At 62.4% G+C, this 22,821-nt stretch overlaps 1 protein-coding gene across 2 annotated transcripts; it reads right to left on the bottom strand.

The window, feature by feature from the left end:
• Window positions 1–1,239: 1,239 nt before the first annotated feature.
• Window positions 1,240–16,109, bottom strand: LOC102456774 (free fatty acid receptor 3-like). Of its 2 annotated transcripts, none has more exons than XM_075907066.2 (2): window positions 16,009–16,109; window positions 1,240–3,238 (listed from the first exon to the last, which is right to left on the bottom strand). In XM_075907066.2, the coding sequence occupies exon 2, from the start codon at window positions 3,231–3,233 to the stop codon at window positions 2,250–2,252; it is 984 nt and encodes a 327-aa protein (XP_075763181.2). In that variant the 5' UTR covers window positions 3,234–3,238; window positions 16,009–16,109; the 3' UTR covers window positions 1,240–2,249. The 2 variants fall into 2 exon arrangements, with proteins under 2 accessions (XP_075763181.2, XP_075763179.2); XM_075907064.2 differs by lacking the exon at window positions 16,009–16,109 and adding an exon at window positions 13,813–13,935.
• Between the last annotated feature and the right edge of the window lie 6,712 nt (window positions 16,110–22,821).

The following is a 22,821-nucleotide window of genomic DNA, read 5'->3' as shown; positions in this document are numbered from 1 at the left end:
CCCTACCCCAGAGGTGGCTGCACCAGGTGTGCCATTGCTCAGCTGTGTTGGCTGTCCAACAGAAGAGGATAATAGCCTAGTACTCCTGCCAGCTGAGGTGATAAACTCCTGCCACTCTCTATATTGAGATAACCTACTACTGCAGCCTGCCTACACCGGCTCACGCCGCAAAGCGCTGGGGGCTTGTGTTGATTTCTAAACAACCTTCTGCATCAGCAGAGATGGCAGCAGCTGTTAATAAACCCCTTATCAGATTAAATGAGCCGAAGACAGCCTTGCGCACCTTGCACCCTCCCGCCAGTCCTGCCTCTTATCTGAACTCTCCAGGTTGCTTGGTTCTCCCGATAAATTAATCCCCAAACAGCCCTTTGCACGGAAATCAGAGGTTGAGACGCTTCCTATGAGCTGGGAAGAGACACAAATCAAAACACTGGGCCAGCTCCCCAGCAGGGCACCAGATCTGGCCCCCAATTACTCTCATGGAGCTCCGGCCGAGTGACCCCAACAGGATGCACCTTGCTGACATCAGTGAGGCTACAGCCAAATGACCCCAGCTCAAAGTCCGGCCCTCAAGCGAGAGCACCTACAGGAGCCGAGCCCCCTTTATAAACAGAAGTCCATGGAAACAGTGTGATCAGTGGGGAGGGGGCTGGGAGCCAGGACTCCTGGGTTCTAGGCCTGTGTCTCTGTGCACATGTCCCATACGGGCTCTGTGCCTCGGTTTCCCCTCTGCATACTAACAAGCTTTCCCAGCTATTGCAGAGCTGCCAGGCAGCGCAGGGTTCAAAGCCCTTTCGCACTTAGTGTGGAGGGTTGATTCCCGTTTACCAGCCAGGTACATAGAGTGCTTTGTAAACATTAGCTAATTAAATGTTATTGTTCCGAAGACTGGATAAATATAATTCTCCATGTTGTCCGGGGGGGGGGGGGAGGGGGGAGAAAATGAGGTATAGAGATGGGATGATACAGGCCAGCAGGGACAGAGCTGGGAAGAGAACCCAAGGATCACAACTCCCACTAGACTCTGCTCTAACCACTAGACTCTGCACCCCTCCCAGAGCTGGGCTAGAACCCAGGAGTCCTGGCTCCCAGCCCTGCCCCATGGTAATCAGTCTGAGCCCCATTTATAAACAGGCAGACCAGTCCCTCTCCCTACCTATCTGCACCCTGCATTATTTCCTTGAGAACCAGACCATATCACGTCCTCCAGGACTGACACCAGTGGGTCAAGCCTCTTGCTTCAGTGCCCTGCATCGGCCACTTTAATTAGCTTCTCCTTGCCATGATTACAGAGGCTAATGAGGCACCTTTGGCTGGACACACACACACACACACACACACACACACAGAGGTGGGGACAAATCCAGGCAGTAGCAGCAAAATGGATGATCAAAGTCTGAGATGAGGCCCCCGATGGGTGCATTTCCAGGAGAGTCCAACACAGGGTGCCTGTAGCGTTGCCCTACCCAGCGCCTTCACCAGGGGGCGACATTGCGGGCTCACACAGCACAAGCCCCTGCCCTGCACTGCCTGCGGGTGGCCTCCCACCACTGCATTCTATGAGCACCAGCACACTCTGTTGCCCCCTACTGCCATGGAGGTGCACTGCCAGCGTGCACCATCTGACCCACCTAGAGAACAGCCTACAATTGCGACCCTCCTGCTGCAGCACTGCCATGGGGCAGGATGCAGAGCTGTGGGTTTTAGTTCCAAGGGTGGCGGGTTTGAGTCCCGACAGAATTCATGAGAGGAGGGTCATTCTGCTAATAATCAAGACTTGGTCCCAAGATGACGCTGACAACAGTTGTTGGCTCTTCTTCCTTAGATCCCACAGTGCTTTTTGGGGGGGGGGGGGTCAGTATCCCTGCCGTACAGCTGGGGAAACTGAGGCACCAAGTGGTGACTTGACTTGCCTGGGGTTATGCAGCAGGCCCTGGGCTCTGTCAGCTTGGCCTCGTGGGCCAGGGAGTCCCTTGACATGGCGGGTGCCAGAGACCTTTGATACAGAAGGAAAGCAGGCATTGGGCCTAGACATAGCTCCATGGCAGGTTCCAATCCTGACCCCAATGTGTCACGAAGCTGGTGCTTCCCAGCTTGGCCCTGGCTCCAGAGAGGGGACCCCAGGCTCTGGGAACAGGACCCTGAGTCTAAGCCCTCATGCTCCCATCACCTGGACCCCAGTGCCAGGGATAGAATGCAGGAGTCCTGCCCTCATAGCCCGCTGGGTTAGGCTGGGGGGACTGCTCAGTTCACAGCTTGGAGCAGTAAATCTGGCCTCTGTCTTGGTCCTGGGGCCCCCCAGGCGCCAGCCTCTCCGTCCGTCTGCACAAGACCTTCCTAGCCAAGGGGGGCAGGGCACAGACGGCCCAGAGCCGGGCCAGGAACTTGCAGCAGGAGTGCTGGACAGCGGAGGAGGAGAAGTAGAAGATGATGGGGTCCAGGCTGGCGTTGAAGGTGCTGAGGAGCAAGGCCTTGTCCCTCCAGGCCGGGTTGGCCCGCTGGAAGAAGCCCACCACGTGGGAGACATTGTAGGGCGTAAAGCAGATGATGAAGACAGCGAGAGTGGCCGCCACCAAGCCCACGGCCCGCTGCTTCTTCTCCCGGCTGATGTGGGGGGAGGACACCACCGCCCACATGAAGCCGCAGTAGCAGAAGGAGGTGAGCAAGGAGGGCACGAGGAAGAGGACGATGCCCAGCTCCAGGCGCGCGGGCAGCAGCACCCGCAGCTGGATGGGCGTGAAGTTGTCGTAGCAGGCGCCGGTGGTGTTGGCCGGTTCGCTCGCCGGCTGCAGCTCGGTCACGTAGACGATGCTGCAGTGGGCCAGGGAGCAGAGCCACAGGCCCAGGCTGGCCAGGGCGGCGTAGGCCGGCCGGCGGCGCAGCTTGTAGCGGAGGGGGTAGGCGGCGGCCAGGTAGCGCTCCACGCTGACGGCCGTCAGGAAGAGGGTGCTGGAGTAGATGGAGCTGAAGTAGAAGAGGCCGCTGAGGGGGCAGAGGAAGGCGGGCAGCGGCCAGCACCCGGCCACGGCCTCGGCCACCTTGAAGGGCAGGAAGGCCAGGAAGCAGAGGTCCGAGAGGGTGAGGTTGAGCAGAAGGATGCAGTTGGGCGTGGCCTTGCGCCGCAGCTTGCGGATGAGGGCGTGCAGGGCCAGGAGGTTGGTGGGGAAGCCGGTCAGGAGGGTCAGCAGGTAGATGGAGAGGTAGAGGGCGCGCTCCTCGGGCTGCGGGGCCATCGCACCTGGGGAGAGAGAGGGCGGAGAGTCAGGGCTGGGAGGTGGGGCCTTTCCCACAGGGGGCGCCAGGAGCAGGACGTGGGGTCTTTCCCCTCTAGGGGGCACTGGGTGCAGGACCTTTCCCCCAGGGGGCGCCAGGAGCAGGACGTGGGGCCTTTCCCCCAGGGGGCGCCAGGAGCAGGATGTGGGGCCTTTCCCCCAGGGGGCATCGGGAGGTGGAGGTGGGGCCATTCCCACAGGGGGCGCTGGGAGCAGGACGCAGGGCCTTTCCCCTCTAGGGGCCAGATCAGTGGGGGCCTGGAATGGGATTCGGGGTCCTTCCCCATCCAGCCTGACTCACAGGCTGTGATCTCAGTGGCTAGGGGAGCCCTCTCAAACCGGCTTTAATTCCAGCCTTAGAGGCCTGGCTGGGCAGCGACTTCCGTCTCTCCCCAGCCCCATCACTCTCTGGAGCTCTCCCCACTCCTGCGGGGATCTGGTCCCCCCCATGCACCCCCACTGCCTCTGCCACAGGCAGGTGGTGTCTCCCAGGCAGCCCCTCAGAGCCGGGAATGTGGCGCATTTGCCAACAATGTGTGTGTGTGTGTGCGCGCACTCGCACGACACACCCCGAGCCAGTGTCTGACACAGCCTGTCCAGCAGGGGGCAGAGCTAATACAGAGCAGGGCTTATTGTCCGTCCCCCCCCCCCACACACACACACAGCAGGGTCCAGCTCCTTCAGCAGTGGCCACCAGGACACGCACACACCTATTCCCAGCCCCCGCAGTGCTCATTCCTTCCAGCAGGGGGCACCAGGACACCCAGCGTGGGGCTCATGCCCACCAGCAGGGGGCATCAGAAAGCCACAGCCAGACACCTCCCTTAGCTCCCCGAGGGCTGCTGGGGCACGTGCGGAGCCTGGCTCCACGCCCAGGAGGCAAAGTGTTGCAAGAGCCGTGGCACGGAGCCTTGTGCGTATCAGTGCCCCAGATCTGGCCAACAGCCTGACTTGTCAGTTCAGCGGCCCACATCCGCCCCCCACCGCCCTAGATCCTGTTTCCTCGCTACGGCTGCTGAGTGAACCCTCGGCCACTGGCTGCAGAACCCTGCGACTTGGGGAAAGAACTGGACCCGCGGACGGCTCCTCCAGCCCGGAGATGCGGCCACCAAGGGGGGTGGGTGCTGGGAAACGCATAGCACCACTGGCCGGGTGCTCAGGAACGGATCAGAGCCGACTCCTGGACTCTGCCCCTAAGAAGCAGGTTTGAGGGAGAGCTGGGAGCCAGGACCACTGGGTTCTATACCGGCGGGAATCTAGTGGTTAAAGCAGGGAGGGCTGGGAGTCAGGACACCTGGGTTCTGTCCCAGCTCTGGGAGGGGAGTGGGAACTAGTGGTTAAAGCAGGGAGGGCGGAGCGCTAGAACTCCCGGGTTCTGTCTACAGCTCCTGGAAAGGAAGTGGCTCCAGTCGGGATTCCCAGGCTCTCCGCGGGCGGTGAGGGAGGATGGGTCAATGCCGGGGCCAGGCCTGTGGCCGCATTGATTCGGCAGGCACTCGAGTGCCGTGTCGCCAGCTTGTGGAAGACGTGTCTCCCCAGAGACGAGCAGAGAGGCACTTACTAGGTGTCTCTTCCTGGCGTAATAAGGGCCTAACTCAATCCAGGGGCTCAGCTGTCCCTATCGATCAGAGGCCATGAGTCATTCTCCCCGCTGCAGCTCCCCCCCCAGCCTCAGGGCTCCATTCTCATCCCTGGCTGGCTCCGGCTACAGCAGCTCCATGACCCCAGCGTGGCACTAGGGGGCGCTGTGCTGCAGGGTGGGGTGGGGGCTCTCCCCAGGAGGCAGGGTTGGCCCCCAGCATGGCACTAGGGGGCGCTGTGCTGCAGGGTGGGGTGGGGGCTCTCCCCAGCAGGCAGGGCTGGCCCACAGCATGGCACTAGGGGGCGCTGTGCTGCAGGGTGGGGTGGGGGCTCTCCCCAGCAGGCAGGGCTGGCCCCCAGCGTGGCACTAGGGGGCGCTGTGCTGCAGGGTGGGGTGGGGGCTCTCCCCAGGAGGCAGGGCTGGCCCCCAGCGTGGCACTAGGGGGCGCTGTGCTGCAGGGCTGGGTGGGGGCTCTCCCCAGCAGGCAGGGCTGGCCCCCAGCATGGCACTAGGGGGCGCTGTGCTACAGGGTGGGGTGGGGGCTCTCCCCAGCAGGCAGGGCTGGCCCCCAGCGTGGCACTAGGGGGCGCTGTGCTGCAGGGTGGGGTGGGGGCTCTCCCCAGGAGGCAGGGCTGGCCCCCAGCATGGCACTAGGGGGTGCTGTGCTGCAGGGTGGGATGGGGGCTCTCCCCGGCAGGCAGGGCTGGCCCCCAGCATGGCACTAGGGGGCGCTGTGCTGCAGGGTGGGGTGGGGGCTCTCCCCGGCAGGCAGGGCTGGCTCCCAGCATGGCACTAGGGGGCGCTGTGCTGCAGGGTGGGGTGGGGGCTCTCCCCAGCAGGCAGGGCTGGCCCCCAGCGTGGCACTAGGGGGCGCTGTGCTGCAGGGTGTGGTGGGGGCTCTCCCCAGGAGGCAGGGCTGGCCCCAGCGTGGCACTAGGGGGCGCTGTGCTGCAGGGTGGGGTGGGGGCTCTCCCCAGGAAGCAGGGCTGGCCCCCAGCGTGGCACTAGGGGGCGCTGTGCTGCAGGGTGGGGTGGGGGCTCTCCCCAGGAGGCAGGGCTGGCCCCAGCATGGCACTAGGGGGCGCTGTGCTGCAGGGTGGGGTGGGGGCTCTCCCCAGCAGGCAGGGCTGGCCCCCAGCGTGGCACTAGGGGGCGCTGTGCTGCAGGGTGGGGTGGGGGCTCTCCCCAGCAGGCAGGGCTGGCTCCCAGCGTGGCACTAGGGGGCGCTGTGCTGCAGGGTGGGGTGGGGGCTCTCCCCAGGAGGCAGGGCTGGCCCCAGCGTGGCACTAGGGGGCGCTGTGCTGCAGGGTGGGGTGGGGGCTCTCCCCAGGAGGCAGGGCTGGCCCCCAGCGTGGCACTAGGGGGCGCTGTGCTGCAGGGTGGGGTGGGGGCTCTCCCCAGGAGGCAGGGCTGGCCCCAGCATGGCACTAGGGGGCGCTGTGCTGCAGGGTGGGGTGGGGGCTCTCCCCAGCAGGCAGGGCTGGCCCCCAGCGTGGCACTAGGGGGCGCTGTGCTGCAGGGTGGGGTGGGGGCTCTCCCCAGCAGGCAGGGCTGGCCCCCAGCGTGGCACTAGGGGGCGCTGTGCTGCAGGGTGGGGTGGGGGCTCTCCCCAGCAGGCAGGGCTGGCCCCCAGCGTGGCACTAGGGGGCGCTGTGCTGCAGGGTGGGGTGGGGGCTCTCCCCAGCAGGCAGGGCTGGCCCCAGCATGGCACTAGGGGGCGCTGTGCTGCAGGGTGGGGTGGGGGCTCTCCCCAGCAGGCAGGGCTGGCCCCCAGCGTGGCACTAGGGGGCGCTGTGCTGCAGGGTGGGGTGGGGGCTCTCCCCAGCAGGCAGGGCTGGCCCCCAGCGTGGCACTAGGGGGCGCTGTGCTGCAGGGTGGGGTGGGGGCTCTCCCCAGCAGGCAGGGCTGGCCCCCAGCGTGGCACTAGGGGGCGCTGTGCTGCAGGGTGGGGTGGGGGCTCTCCCCAGCAGGCAGGGCTGGCCCCCAGCGTGGCACTAGGGGGCGCTGTGCTGCAGGGTGGGGTGGGGGCTCTCCCCAGCAGGCAGGGCTGGCCCGCAGCATGGCACTAGGGGGCGCTGTGCTGCAGGGTGGGGTGGGGGCTCTCCCCAGCAGGCAGGGCTGGCCCCAGCATGGCACTAGGGGGCGCTGTGCTGCAGGGTGGGGTGGGGGCTCTCCCCAGCAGGCAGGGCTGGCCTTGGGGTCCTAGAGCGGCGCCAGGAAGCGTGGGGTGGGGGTAGGGCAGCCTACGTCATGTCTGTATATTGCTTATCTGGGCTCTCTGAAGCCGGCATATTTGCATGTCCCTGATTGGCCTGGCCCTCCCTCCTCTGCCTTAGCTGTCAGCGGGTGGGAATGTGGGAACCGGCCGGAGAGATCCCCCGAACCCAGCCTGCAAACCCTGGGCCAACAACCCCACTTTCCCACAGCCCCCTCTCCACAATGGAGCGCTGCCTGTGGCCTCCCTCGGGAAGGGCTGGGGGAGAGGACGGGGGGCCCATGCAGGAACCTCTCTAGTGAGCAGCACAGGCTAACAGCCCTTGGGAGCCAGGACTCCTGGGTTCTATCCTGGCTCTGGGAGGAGAGTGGGGTCTAGTGGTTAAAGCGTTGGGGGGGGCAGGAGTGGAGCGAGGTCTCCTGAGTTCTGTTCCCAGCTCTATCCTATACTCCCTGTGCAATTTTGAGGAAGTCACTTTCTCCGTGCCTCAGTTTCTCCCCCTCCCCCATCTATAAAACCCACCGGCCCCTTCCTCCCTGGCTGAGGGGCAGGCCCTGTACTCAGCTCAGCAAGCACGCTCGTCGCTGCATCGTTGAAGTGGAACAGAGCTCCCGGGTCGGCAACGGAGCCTCCAAAATGCTCTAAAATCTACAGGCAGGTGGGGTCAGCGGTGCCACTCTGGGGTCAGCAGCTGGGTCTCTCTTAACGGGGGGATAAATCTTCCCTCCTCATCACCAGCCAGCCTGCTGCTATTCCAGCAGGGTTCCACTCTGAGCTGGCTCTTCCCTTGGAAATCAGCAGGGTCCCCCTAAACTATTTGCTTTACCTCGGCTCCAGAAATAGGGCCTGGTGTACACCTCCCCCTCCCACTCCCCCAAGGGTCGCCAGTTCCAATCCAGACCCAGCAGGCTCAGAGAATCAGGGACTGGGACCCGGGGCCTTTCCTGCCCAGGCGCCAACTCCAACCCCCTTCCAAACTTATCATCCCCATAGCTTTCTGGGCCCACAAAGCCTCAGGCAGCAACTTCCCCCCTGCAGGCCGTCGGCGGAGCACCAATCCCAGGCCTCTAGGTCAACAGCTCCGAGAGTAACTCCGCAACCTCGCAGATATAGTAGGCTGGTATCCCTTACGTCTTCTACCTGGTTGCACTGTATAGCCAAGCCCCCCAAGACCTGGGCAGCGAGTGACTCAGGGAAGGTCCACACTGCGATGGGGCACCCGCTGCTGGAGGGGTCTCACAGTGCAGGCCCCATAGGGAGGGGACGAGGTGCCGAGCTTGGCTCAGATGGGAAAACGGCTTGGGAAAACCCCGGCAGACTGGTGCGTGGCACCATGCCAGGGGATCTGGGCCTGGTTGCGTGGAGAGGACCAAGCGCACGGGTACAGCAGGGTGCGTGCTGAGCGCACTAGTGATGACAGCAGCCAGACAGATGGATGCAGCTGCCGGCACGGGAGGGTTTCCCATCTGCCTGCTCAGGGGAGCTAAGGAGGAATCCCAATTTCTCTGCCCTCGAATGTGGGAGGGATGAAGGGGGCAGCTTTGACAGCCTTGGGGGAGCTGCTGGGCACCAGAGCAGACTGACAGCTGCTGTGTGGATCACGTCACTTCTGGCTCTTCTAAAGCAGAGGGGCCCTGGCTCCCAGCCCCGCTAACTGCTAGACCCCTCTCTCCTCCCAGAGCTAAGGAGACAACCCAGGAGTCCTGGCTCCCAGCCCTGCCCTGCTGTAACTCTAGACCCCACTCCCCTTCCAGGGGCAAGGCGAGAACCCAGGAGTCCTGATGCCTGGCCTTCCACCCTGGCCTTCCACTCTAACCACTAGACCTCACTGCTGCTAAACTACCAGGAAGAAATGGGGCTAGAGCCCAGGACTCCGGGCCACAATCCGACGGGCCAGGCCCTCTGCTCTGTTGGAGCCCGGATGGGGAAGGCCGGATGGTCTGGTTTTCTCTGCCACCAGATCTGCCCTACCCCAGCCCACCCTGCAATGATGGGGGGAAAGCTTTTGGGTGTTCCTATTGTGGCAGCTGCTCAGTCGCCTGGGGACAGCTCACCTGGCGCAGGGAAATTGGGTCACCTGGAGCGGGGAAATTGGGTCAGTGCTGATTCCTGGGTTCTAGCCCCGGCTCTGACAGGGATGTGGGGTCTAGTAGCTAGAGCAGGGAGGTTGGCAGCCAGCCAGAGCACCTGGGCTTTAGTACCAGTTCTGGGAGGAGAGTGGGGTCTAGTGGTTGGAGGAAGCTGGGGGCAAAAATCCCTGGGTTCTAGCCCCAGCTCTGATACGAGTGTGGGGTCTAGTGGTTAGAGTGGGGGGTTGGCAGCACGATTCTGGAACTCCTTGGCCAGCTGTTTTATTGTATGGGACTCACAGTAGTTTCCAAATATTCAAATAAAGTCACCAGGAGCAGGGGCTCTGTCTGCAGGTCCCATCCCCGTGCAGTGCCAGGGCTGGGGACAGAACCCAGGCGTCCTGGCTCCGCATCTCTCGGGGGGAGGTGCTGTACTCAAGCATCTAACACCCCACAGGGTGCGTCTCGCATAGTGTTCCCCCCCCCCTCCACGGATCACCCCACGAGGGTATTAATGGCACCGGGCAGCCAATCTGCTGCTTGCGTGATGTGAAAGCCAAACGGCACCTCCCGATTTCCAGGAATGGATTTAAATGCTGTGAGGGGCCTGCAGGGAAAAGGAGAAAATGGGAGTTACCCCCGGCTGGGAGCGCTGCCTTCTGGGCAGAAAAGCAGACAGAGTTGGCACCGCCTGCTAAAGGCTAAATGGAATTGACAGAGCCAGGAAAGTCCCCAGACATGAACTACTTCAAGGCAGACCCAAAAGAGAAAATAACAGAACTCCTCTTGTTATTACTTATGGGCCACAGCTCAGACCCCTCCAACACATACACAATCTACAACCCATCTTGGATAATGATCCCTCACTCTGAGGCCTTGGGAGAAAAGCCTGTTCTTGCTTAGACAACCCCCTAGCCTGAAACGCATTCTTTCTGATAACCATGCCACACAACCACATCACGAGCCTCCAGGAACCCAGCCCTGCAACCAAAAACGATGCCAACTCTGCCCACATATCTACACTGACAAATTCATCACTGGAGCCAACAATCTAAGGTACCAAATCAAAAGGACATTTGACTGCACAGCCAGTAATTTGATCTATGCCATCAATGCCCCACTGCTATAGATATATATTGGACAAACTGGACAGTCTCTGCAGGAAAGAATCAATGGACACAAATCAGATATACATAAAGGAAACATACAGAAACCTATTGGGAACACTTCAATCTTCCAAATCACTATTTAAAAGATCTTCAAGTCTTGTCACAAACCAGTTCTACGAGCCAGATCCACAGAGAAGCATTGGAATTAGAGTTGAAGGTGCAAACAACTCTTTGTGTGGACTCTTACGTCAGGAAGGATACTATCCTTTGACTTGGATTCTTCCCTGCTTCATTTTAACTACCCAATCTTCAGAGACTTACTAATTCCCTCTAGCTCCCTGTCTCCCCTGCCCCCCGCTTTCCCTCCACCCTTTCTCTCCTATTTATTTTGGGTCTGCACATCCTAAACTCACAACTCTGGTCATCTGAAGAAGTCGGCTGTGCCCACAAAAGCTCACGATCCCATCAACATGTTTTGTCAGTCTATAAAGTGCTACCAGACCATTTGTTGTGGGGTTTTTCCCCCTGTAACAGACTAACTTGGCTACCCCGTAAAGCTCCTGAAAGAAACCCGTTTGCCACCTGGCAAATTAGCCCGTGGGACCCCCCACCACTGGGTTTAAGGAGCTCAGGTCCCGCAAGGAGAGAGTCCCTGGCCCAGGGCAGATCAGGGGTCACGGGCAGGCTCCTTGGCACCCAGCAGAGCTGCAAATCCTGCTTCGGCTGCTCCTGCTTGTCCGGGCTGGGGGCCTCGTCTCCCCAGAGCGATCCGGATCGCTGTACCAGAGACAGGCCTTCATGAGCCAGACGCCTGCTAGGGGTGCAAGGTCGGGTGGGCTGGCTTTCGCCAGACCCACTTTTGCTGCTCTCTGAAAGGTGGGTGTGTGGGTACCTAGCACGGCCCTGCCAGCGTGCGCCCAAAGCAGGGCTCAGCCCCTCCAGCAGGGTGCAGCAGCGACACCCCCCCCCCATCTCTAACCCCCAGCTCCCCCCCCCCCCCGGGGCCCTTCCGCAGGAGGGCAGCCAATAGGCACTTCTGCATCCGAAGTGCTCGGCCGCGAGGGAAGCTGGCACCGCGCCCGGCTCCTCGCTGAAGCAAGCCCATCTCCCAGATGCGGCTGGGAGCCCGCAGGGTGCTGGGAGACGGGGTCGAGGGCAGGCTCCTTGGCACCCAGCGGAGCAGGATTTGCAGCTTCGGCTGCTCCTGCTTGTCCCGGCTGGGGGCCTCGTCTCCCCAGAGCGATCAGGATTGCCTGTACCCCCTGCTGTCCCCACTAGCACTGGTTCCCCCGCTGTAGCTACTGGACTCCGCTGCCTTTACAGAGCCAGGAGTAGAACCCAAGTATTCTGGCTCCCACTGCCTGCTCTAACCACTAGACCCCACTCCCCTTCCAGGGCCACAGAGAACCCAGGAGTCTTGGCCTCCACCACCCCCTGCTCCGACCACCAGACACCTCTCCCCCCATCCTGAGCCAGGGGTAGAGCCCAGCAGTCCTGACTCCCGCCCTCCCCCCCCCCGCTCTAACCATTGGACCCCACTGCCTGCAGGGAGGTGTTTGAGAGGCAGAGGGAACAAATGGATCCCATTAGCGGCTCCCAGGGCTGGGGCCGGGGCCGCTGGCAGGGACAGCAGCGAGCAGGTGCAGCCCTGCGTTGCTGGGAAGCCACAACAGCTTCTGCAGAAGGTAAACAGAATGTTCCAGCCCTGGCCAGCTGGGGCAGAGGACCCACCACCATCCATCCACCTCTAGGGGGCACTGGGCCCCCATCTGGCCCCAGAGTGGGGCACTGGCTGGCTCTGGGGGCAGGGAAGGGGGCCTTTCCCCACTAGGGCGCCCCAGATCCCATCTGGCCCCAGGGAGGGGCACTGGCTGGCTCTGGGGGCAGGGAAGGGGGCCTTTCCCCTCTAGGGCGCCCCAGATCCCATCTGGCCCCAGGGCAGGGCACTGGCTGGCTCTGGGGGCAGGGAAGGGGGCCTTTCCCCACTAGGGCGCCCCAGATCCCATCTGGCCCCAGGGAGGGGCACTGGCTGGCTATGGGGGCAGGGAAGGGGGCCTTTCCCCTCTAGGGCGCCCCAGATCCCATCTGGCCCCAGGGAGGGGCACTGGCTGGCTCTGGGGGCAGGGAAGGGGGCCTTTCCCCTCTAGGGCGCCCCAGATCCCATCTGGCCCCAGGGCAGGGCACTGGCTGGCTCTGGGGGCAGGGAAGGGGGCCTTTCCCCTCTAGGGCGCCCCAGATCCCATCTGGCCCCAGGGCGGGGCACTGGCTGGCTCTGGGGGCAGGGAAGGGGGCCTTTCCCCTCTAGGGCGCCCCAGATCCCATCTGGCCCCAGGGCGGGGCACTGGCTGGCTCTGGGGGCGGGGAAGGGGGCCTTTCCCCTCTAGGGCGCCCCAGATCCCATCTGGCCCCAGGGCAGGGCACTGGCTGGTTCTGGGGGCGGGGAAGGAGGCCTTTCCCCTCTAGGGCGCCCCAGATCCCATCTGGCCCCAGGGCGGGGCACTGGCTGGCTCTGGGGGCGGGGAAGGGGGCCTTTCCCCTCTAGGGCGCCCCAGATCCCATCTGGCCCCAGGGAGGGGCACTGGCTGGCTATGGGGGCAGGGAAGGGGGCCTTTCCCCTCTAGGGCGCCCCAGATCCCATCTGGCCCCAGGGCAGGGCACTGGCTGGCTCTGGGGGCGGGGAAGGGGGCCTTTCCCCTCTAGGGCGCCCCAGATCCCATCTGGCCCCAGGGCGGGGCACTGGCTGGCTCTGGGGGCAGGGAAGGGGGCCTTTCCCCTCTAGGGCGCCCCAGATCCCATCTGGCCCCAGGGCAGGGCACTGGCTGGCTCTGGGGGCAGGGAAGGGGGCCTTTCCCCTCTAGGGCGCCCCAGATCCCATCTGGCCCCAGGGCGGGGCACTGGCTGGCTCTGGGGGCGGGGAAGGGGGCCTTTCCCCTCTAGGGCGCCCCAGATCCCATCTGGCCCCAGGGCGGGGCACTGGCTGGCTCTGGGGGCGGGAGGCCTTTCCAGTCTAAGCCGCACTCCATCCAGCACTGGGCACGGAACCCAGGAGTCCTAGTGAAAGATTGGTGCGAAACAGCCACCGTCCCGCTGGGTTCAAGCCCTAGCAGGGGAGTGGGGTCTAGTGGGTAGAGCGGACTGGGGCAGGACTCCTGGGCTCTGTTCTGGCACCAGGACAGTGAGTGGCTGAATACAGGGAACTGAGGAGCTGGCATAAGGCTGGAATCTCCATCTGCCCATCCGGCCATTCATGCCCCCCCCCTTCTTGCCTCTCCCCCTCCCCAGGGGGTTGATTCCTAGGGCGGGGGGGGGGGGGGGGGATTTCACTGAACTCCCGGAGGAGCCGGGTCAGTGGCTGACTGGGGAGAGAACTAGCCAGAGGGGGGCAGCGAGGACACAGGGGCAGATACCCGAGGGGGGGTCAGAGGGGTGCGGGAAGGGGCCGGCCGTGCGGGGAGGGGGGACAGGGGGGCTATGAGGGGGCAGGGGCTGTGGGGCAGGATCTCAGGGACGCGCTGAGATTTATGAAGGCGGGACACGGTCCCCAGCGCCAGCCCCGGGCTCTTACCTCGCTGCGCGGGGCCGGCCCCCTGGGTCCCTTGTGGGGAGCTGCCGCCAGTCCCGTCCCGTCCGCTCCTCTCCGCGGCTGCGGCAGCCCCCGCACCAGCTGGAGCCTCCCGGGGGCGGGGCCGGGAGCCGCGGGGGCGGGGCTACAGTGGGCTGGGGGAGATGCACGTGGGGGGGAGGGGAGCTGGGAAGACTGAGTCCCGCGGGGGGCAGAGGGGGGGGGGGGGATCCCGGCCAAGCCCAGTGCCGAGGAGGCTGGGAAAGGAGGACCCCCCCCGACCCCCCCCAGACACACACGGGGGTGAGGGCACAAGCCCAGCGCCAAGGTGACTGGAGGCCAAAATTAGACAAAGACCCAGCAGGGGGCGGAATCAGCGGAGACGTGGGGAGCAGAACCCCAGAGTCCTGATTCCCCACCTAGTCCCCATTCCCCCTGCAGAGGTGGGGGGAGGTCCCGGCGCTCAGATCCCCTTCTTGGGCCCAAACACAGCCCTTGGCATCTAGAGCTGGGGGGTGGGGGCCCCTGGGCTGGGCTGGCAGGGGCTGTGGGTCGGGAGTGAGGGGCACTGGCAGAGCTGGGGTGGTGGGGGCCCCTGGGCTGGGCTGGCAGGGGCTGTGGGTCGGGAGTGAGGGGCACTGGCAGAGATGGGGGGTGGGGGCCCCTGGGCTGGGCTGGCAGGGGCTGTGGGTCGGGAGTGAGGGGCACTGGCAGAGATGGGGGGTGGGGGCCCCTGGGCTGGGCTGGCAGGGGCTGTGGGTCGGGAGTGAGGGGCACTGGCAGAGCTGGGGTGGTGGGGGCCCCTGGGCTGGGCTGGCAGGGGCTGTGGGTCGGGAGTGAGGGGCACTGGCAGAGCTGGGGTGGTGGGGGCCCTTGGGCTGGGCTGGCAGGGGCTGTGGGTCGGGAGTGAGAGGCACTGGCAGAGCTGGGGTGGTGGGGGCCCCTGGGCTGGGCTGGCAGGGGCTGTGGGTAGAGAGGGGGCACTGGCAGAGCTGGGGAGGGGTGCTGGGCTGGCAGGGGCTGTGGGTAGAGAGGGGGCACTGGCAGAGCTGGGGTGGTGGGGGCCCCTGGGCTGGGCTGGCAGGGGCTGTGGGTCGGGAGTGAGGGGCACTGGCAGAGCTGGGGTGGTGGGGGCCCCTGGGCTGGGCTGGCAGGGGCTGTGGGTCGGGAGTGAGGGGCACTGGCAGAGATGGGGGGCAGAGCTGGGCAGCGAGTAGAGAGAGGGGCACCAGCAGAGCTTGGGGGCAGGGCTGGGTTGACAGGGGCTGCAGGTTGGCAGTGAGGGGCACCAGCCAGGCAGGGGGCGGGGGGCAGAGCTGGGCTGGTAGTGGCTGCGGGTTAGGGGTGAGGGGCACCGGCAGGGGTGGGGTGGAGGGGACCCCGGGCTAAGCTGGCAGGGGCTGCAGGGAAGGATTCCTCCCTAGGTGTCAGCAGTCCCCATCCCTGCCTGCTGCCGGCCTCTCTCTCTGTTTACCATCTAATATTGTTTCCATCATGTTCAACAACTTCCCCAATAAAGCCCTGCCTGGAGGATGGATCTAACCTTTCATCTCTGCCCGGCTCCGCACTTCCCCTTTTCCCTGGAGGATTCCCCATACAAAGTAAACAAGCCATTGCGGCAGCCAGCGTGGACAGGCCGAACCCTAACCCTTCCCCCCCAGGCTCCTGAGCCGGTTTGCCTAGGCAAAGTGGGAGGTCAAATTGGACATTGCCAATTTCCGTAATGCTAATTCCTTCTTTAATGAGCTCACCACCGAGACTCAGCCACCTCCGGGGCAGGGCAGCCGGGAGCGGCCGCCCTGCAATGCTGCCTGCACATGCCCTGGTGTGACCAGCTCTGGGGAGAGGCAGCTGGGAACAGCCTCATAAGGACACCCCCTGCCAGTCTCTCTCTGCAACATGGGGTGCAGCTCCCCTGCTAGGCTCACTGGCTGCATCTCCCCTAGAGGGGCAGGGGGCTCTGGCTGAGAGGGCATCTCCTGTCTTCTGCCCAGGGCTCTGTAACAGACCTCCCCGGCCAAGCCACCCAGCCTGGTGGGGAATCAGGGCCCCTTCTGGGGGACACACTTAACAGGGGCCATCCCAGCGCCCTCTGCTAGCATCCCTTTTGTCTCTCCGGCGGTTTCCTCACCCAGGAGCAAGTGCAGCCTCCCAGGCCTTTCCAGAGGACGGTTTCTTGCCCCCAGCTCAGGGTTTTACCTCAGTGCATCATAGCCTCCTGCTCGCTCCCCTTACAGAGCTCTCCATGGTGCCACCGCTCCCTTAGCCAGCCACTGTCTTCAGGGCTCCAGAGAAACGGAGCAGACTCTGGTCCTGCAGGTCTTTTTATAGGGGCTTTCTGGCCTCTGATTGGCCCGTTCCTCCACAGCTGGTCTAGCCTCCCAGAGGACTTACCTATGGCCTTTTCCTGGGCTGGGGTGTGGCAGGACAACAGGGCTTCCAGCAGGGGGCCTCAGCGCCTGGTCCACCCCATCCCAGGCTTCTATTAGGTTAATCTTATGGGGGCTGAGAGGTGGCTCTGAGTTTGCCCCAGAGGCAAAGGTGCTGCTGTCTGGCTGCCGGACGTTGCACCGACCGATCTAAGGGACAGGTCCCGGCATGGAGACTAGAGCCAGGCTGGCACACGGGCACGACACTGGCAGACCTGGCAGATATTCCAGGGCTGGTGGGGCTGCAGGCCATTCAGGGTGGCTTTGATCCCCTCGGGCTCTGCCTATGCTGGGCAGTCAGCCTGGCTGTCCCCTACCCAAGGCCAGAAACTCTGGCAACTCCAGACACTTGCCCTGCATCTAGGGGTCTAGGACACATGTACTCACCGCCCCCACCCAGTGCCCACTTTTTGTGCTGCGACCTGCTGAGATTCCAATGTCGGGGGGGGGGGGGACTGTGGGGGTAGGGATCGCTCCTGGGCACTGGAGATGGGGGCCAGCAGGCCATTGCCTCCCCCACTTGAAATGGGTCTAAAACACGGATGGGAAAGAGCCTGGTATGAAACCCGCCCTGCCACATCCGGGGGATATGGCAACACAATGTGAAAATCCACACATCCTCCCCTGTCCGGCTGCCACTATTCTAGTGCTCGGTCTGTAGCTCGGACTGGTCTAATGCTTGGTTAGCTCGGGCCCTGCTCTGTGTTGTGCCACGTGCAGTGTGCTGGCTGGATCCTGCTCTGCGTTGTGCCACGTGCAGCGTGCCGGCTGGATTCTGCTCTGCGTTGTGCCACGTGCAGCGTGCCGGCTGGATCCTGCTCTGCGTTGTGCCACGTGCAGCGTGCCGGCTGGATCCTGCTCTGCGTTGTGCCACGTGCAGTGTGCCGGCTGGTTCCTGCTCTGCGTTGTGCCACATGCAGCGTGCCGGCTGGATCCTGCTCTGCGTTGTGCCACGTGCAGTGTGCCGGCTGGATCCTGCTCTGCGTTGTGCCACGTGCAGTGTGCCGGCTGGATCCTGCTCTGCGTTGCGCCACGTGCAGTGTGCCGGCTGGATCCTGCTCTGCGTTGTGCCACGTGCAGCGTGCCGGCTGGATCCTGCTCTGCGTTGTGCCACATGCAGCGTGCCGGCTGGATCCTGCTCTGCATTGTGCCACGTGCAGTGTGCCGGCTGGATCCTGCTCTGCGTTGTGCCACATGCAGTGTGCCGGCTGGATCCTGCTCTGCGTTGTGCCACGTGCAGTGTGCCGGCTGGATCCTGCTCTGCATTGTGCCACGTGCAGTGTGCCGGCTGGATCCTGCTCTGCATTGTGCCACGTGCAGTGTGCCGGCTAGTTCCTGCTCTGCGTTGTGCCACATGCAGCGTGCCGGCTGGATCCTTCTCTGCATTGTGCCACGTGCAGTGTGCCGGCTGGATCCTGCTCTGCATTGTGCCACGTGCAGTGTGCCGGCTGGTTCCTGCTCTGCGTTGTGCCACGTGCAGTGTACCGGCTGGATCCTGCTCTGCGTTGTGCCACATGCAGTGTGCCAGCTGGATCCTGCTCTGCGTTGTGCCATGTGCAGTGTGCCGGCTGGATCCTGCTCTGCGTTGTGCCATGTGCAGTGTGCCGGCTGGATCCTGCTCTGCGTTGTGCCACGTGCAGTGTGCCGGCTGGATCCTGCTCTGCGTTGTGCCATGTGCAGTGTGCCGGCTGGATCCTGCTCTGCGTTGTGCCATGTGCAGTGTGCCGGCTGGATCCTGCTCTGCGTTGTGCCATGTGCAGTGTGCCGGCTGGATCCTGCTCTGCATTGTGCCACATGCAGTGTGCTGGCCAGATCCTGCTCTGCGTTGTGCCATGTGCAGTGTGCCGGCTGGATCCTGCTCTGCGTTGTGCCATGTGCAGTGTACCGGCTGGATCCTGCTCTGCGTTGTGCCATGTGCAGTGTGCCGGCTGGATCCTGCTCTGTGTTGTGCCACATGCAGTGTGCTGGCCAGATCTTGCTCTGCGTTGTGCCACGTGCAGTGTGCCGGCTGGATCCTGCTCTGCGTTGTGCCACGTGCAGTGTACCGGCTGGATCCTGCTCTGCGTTGTGCCACGTGCAGTGTACCGGCTGGATCCTGCTCTGCGTTGTGCCATGTGCAGTGTGCAGGCTGGATCCTGCTCTGCGTTGTGCCATGTGCAGTGTGCCGGCTGGATCCTGCTCTGCGTTGTGCCATGTGCAGTGTGCCGGCTGGATCCTGCTCTGTGTTGTGCCACATGCAGTGTGCTGGCCAGATCCTGCTCTGCGTTGTGCCACGTGCAGTGTGCCGGCTGGATCCTGCTCTGCGTTGTGCCATGTGCAGTGTGCCGGCTGGTTCCTGCTCTGCGTTGTGCCATGTGCAGTGTACCGGCTGGATCCTGCTCTGCGTTGTGCCACGTGCAGTGTACCAGCTGGATCCTGCTCTGCGTTGTGCCATGTGCAGTGTGCCGGCTGGTTCCTGCTCTGCGTTGTGCCACGTGCAGTGTACCGGCTGGATCCTGCTCTGCGTTGTGCCATGTGCAGTGTACCGGCTGGATCCTGCTCTGCGTTGTGCCATGTGCAGTGTGCCGGCTGGTTCCTGCTCTGCGTTGTGCCATGTGCAGTGTACCGGCTGGATCCTGCTCTGCGTTGTGCCACGTGCAGTGTACCGTCTGGATCCTGCTCTGTTTTGCCACATATTATGCCATGTGCAGTGTTCGGTCCAGGCTGTGATGCTTATAAGAAGCACGTGGGATTTTTTTCGGGGGATATGGCAATGTGCCACATTTATTGAGAACACAACATGAAAATCCACACATCCTCCCCCATCCTACTGCCGCTGTTCTACTGCCCAGTCTGTAGCTTGGACCAGTCTAATGGCCGGGTAGCTCGGGCCCAGGTGGGGTGTGCCGCATTCTGTCTGTTCCAATGCCGTGTGCCGAGGCTGATCGAGACGGAAGCCAAAGTTTCATGGAAAAACAGCCCATCCTCTCTAGTAGTTCTTTCCCATTGACGTCTATGGGTTTTGCAGCATCATGTTGCAAACCATTACTCTGTGATGAGTAACAAACACCCACAAGGTCTCTGTCAGGCATTTTTACAACTGAAATACCCCCGGCAAAGTGAGGAAACACTTGGACAGAACCAGACAAGTACCCAGAAGTCACCTGCTTCAAGACAGGTGACAAGGAAAATAACAGAACACCCACTAATCATCACCTACAGCCCCCAGCTCAAACCCCTCCCGTGCATCACTGACAATCTACAACCTCTCCCGGAGAACAGTCCCTCCCTCTCACAGCCTTGGGAGACAGGCCAGGCCCCGCCTACAGACAACCCCCAACCTGCAACAATTACTCACCAGCCGCCACACATCACACCTCAGACATACTCCCCCAGGAACCTACCCCTGCAACAAACGCTGGTGCCAACTCTGCCCACACATCTGCACAAGCCACACCACCACAGGCACTACCCACATCAACCGCCACATCAGGAGCTCATAACAACTGCACATGTGCTAATGTGATCTGTGCCAGCAATGCCTCTCTGCTGTGGATATTGACCAAACCAGGCCGTCTCTGCGACAAAGGATAAATGGACACCAATCAGACATCAGGAAAGGTAACCCACAGAAACCCGGAGGGGAACATTTTAACCTGCCTGGACACTCAATCATGGATTTAAAAGTAGCCAGTCTGCTACCAAGGTATTTCACCACCCAATTAGAGAGAGAGACTGCTAAACTGGAATTCATTTACAAATTTGACACTGGTGCCCTGGGCTTGAATAAAGACATTAATTGGTTAACACACAACAAAGCCAATTTCTCCTGCCGTTGACATTCACATTTTCACATGAAAAACTATGAATGGGACACATCAAGCCCACTTAATTAGCTTCATTAACACGGCTCCTACAATTGACAGGTAACTGTTAAATCTCTATATATCTTGGATTCTGTTATTTCCACTCCAACTCATCTGATGAAGTGGGTTTTACCCATGGTAGCTCAGAATCCTATATATATTTTGTTAGTCTCTAGGGGCACGTCTACACAGCAGGGCTAAAGCCGAAATAAGCTATGCCATTTGAGCTACATCAATTGCGTAGTCACATCAAAATAGCTTATTTCAGCTTTTGGTGCTGTGCCACGTGTAGCGTGTCAGCCGGATCCCATTCTACGTCATGCCACGTGCAGCGTGCCGGCTGGATCCTGCTCTGCGTTGTGCCACGTGCAGCGTGCCGGCTGGTTCCTGCTCTGCGTTGTGCCACGTGCAGCGTGCCGGCTGGATCCTGCTCTGCGTTGTGCCACGTGCAGCGTGCCGGCTGGTTCCTGCTCTGCGTTGTGCCACGTGCAGCGTGCCGGCTGGATCCTGCTCTGCGTTGTGCCACGTGCAGCGTGCCGGCTGGTTCCTGCTCTGCGTTGTGCCACGTGCAGCATGCCGGCTGGTTCCTGCTCTGCGTTGTGCCACGTGCAGCGTGCCGGCTGGATCCTGCTCTGTGTTGTGCCACGTGCAGCGTGCCGGCTGGTTCCTGCTCTGCGTTGTGCCACGTGCAGCGTGCCGGCTGGTTCCTGCTCTGCGTTGTGCCATGTGCAGCGTGCCGGCTGGATCCTGCTCTGCGTTGTGCCACGTGCAGCATGCCGGCTGGTTCCTGCTCTGCGTTGTGCCACGTGCAGCGTGCCGGCTGGATCCTGCTCTGCGTTGTGCCACGTGCAGCGTGCCGGCTGGTTCCTGCTCTGCGTTGTGCCATGTGCAGCGTGCCGGCTGGTTCCTGCTCTGCGTTGTGCCACGTGCAGCGTGCCGGCTGGTTTCTGCTCTGCGTTGTGCCACGTGCAGCGTGCCGGCTGGTTCCTGCTCTGCGTTGTGCCACGTGCAGCGTGCCGGCTGGTTCCTGCTCTGCGTTGTGCCATGTGCAGCGTGCCGGCTGGTTCCTGCTCTGCGTTGTGCCATGTGCAGTGTGCCGGCTAGATCCTGCTCTGTGTTGTGCCATGTGCAGCGTGCCGGCTGGATCCTGCTCTGCGTTGTGCCACATGCAGTGTGCCGGCTGGATCCTGCTCTGCGTTGTGCCACGTGCAGCGTGCCGGCTGGATCCTGCTCTGCGTTGTGCCACATGCAGTGTGCCGGCTGGATCCTGCTCTGCGTTGTGCCATGTGCAGTGTGCCAGTGGGATCTCACTCTGCATCGTGCCACATGCAGCGAATTGGCTGGATTCTGCTATGTGTCATGCCATGTGCATTGTGCCAGCCAGATCCCACTATGTGTCATGCCACGTGCAGCGTGCTGGTCAGATCCCACTCTCTGTGTCATGCAATGTGCAGTGTGCCAGCCGGATCCCATTCTGTGTCATGCAGCGTGCAGCTTGCCAGCTGGATTCCACATTCCATTGTGCCACATACATCATGCTGGTTGGATCCTGCTCTGCATTGTGCCACATGCAGTGTGCCGGCAGGATCTCACTCTGTGCCATGCCACGTGCATTGTGCCAGCCAGATCCCGCTCTGCGTTGTGCCATGTATAAGGTGCCAGCTGGATCCCACTCTGTGTAACGCCACGTTCAGCGTGTCAGCTGGATCCCTCTCTGTGTCATGCTATGTGCATTGTGCCAGCCAGATCCCGCTCTGTGTTGTGTCACGTACTAGGTGCCAGCTGGATCCCGCTCTGTGTTGTGCCACGTGCATTGTGCCAGCTGGATCCCGCTCTGTGTTGTGCCACGTACTAGGTGCCAGCTGGATCCCGCTCTGTGTTGTGCCACGTGCATTGTGCCAGCTGGATCCCGCTCTGTGTTGTGTCATGTACTAGGTGCCAGCTGGATCCCGCTCTGTGTTGTGCCACGTGCATTGTGCCAGCTGGATCCCGCTCTGTGTTGTGCCATGTGCAGTGTGCTGACTGGATCCCACTCTGTGGGGTGAGCCCACAGAGCAAGGAGATGGGGCTGGGCGCGGAGCCCCAGACATGAGGCCAGCAGCTGGGAGCAGGTTCCCCTGTGAGGTGAGGGGCTGGAGGGTGAGGGAGGGCTGGGAGCAGGGCATGGGGGGAAGCACCCCAGTTTTTCCATGAAGAGCCAGTATCTGGTGGGAGGTGGTGGTGTCAGTGCCCCTGCATAAATCCTGGGGTTGCTGTAGCCCCTCCCCCCCCCCCCCCCGCATCCCCACTTCCAGCACCTAGGCTCCTGCACGGCAAAGGCCAGAGACCTGCCCCAGGAACCCCAGAGCCGAGCTAATACCAGCCCTGATCTGAACACTGGGAAGTGGTTCCGCTGATGAATGACGCTTGTCGGGACAGAGGTTGCTCTGCACGGACCATGCGACCCAGCCGCACTTGGCTGCCAAGGGAATAACATCGCTGGGGAGTGTGTGTGCTCAGTTCCTCATGTCGCCGGCAGGCGTCTGCACCAGCAACAGCCATACCGACTGTATCACCAACACAGGCACTGTGGAACAGGTGACACAGGACAGTGCCTGGCAGCAACAGGCAATGTAGGAGAGCACCTGGCAGCCAGCAGCAGGTGATGTGGGACAGCGCCCGATGGCCAGTAACAGGCAACATGGGACAGCACCTGACGGACAGCAACAGGCTGCTTGGGACAGTGCCTGATGATCAGC

Source organism: Pelodiscus sinensis, chromosome 22 (genome assembly GCF_052426305.1).
Source record: "Pelodiscus sinensis isolate ZL-2025 chromosome 22, ASM5242630v1, whole genome shotgun sequence".
NCBI lineage: Eukaryota > Metazoa > Chordata > Testudines > Trionychidae > Pelodiscus > Pelodiscus sinensis.
Note: the sequence above shows the minus strand (reverse complement) of the source record. Positions and strands in the feature narration are given on the sequence as shown.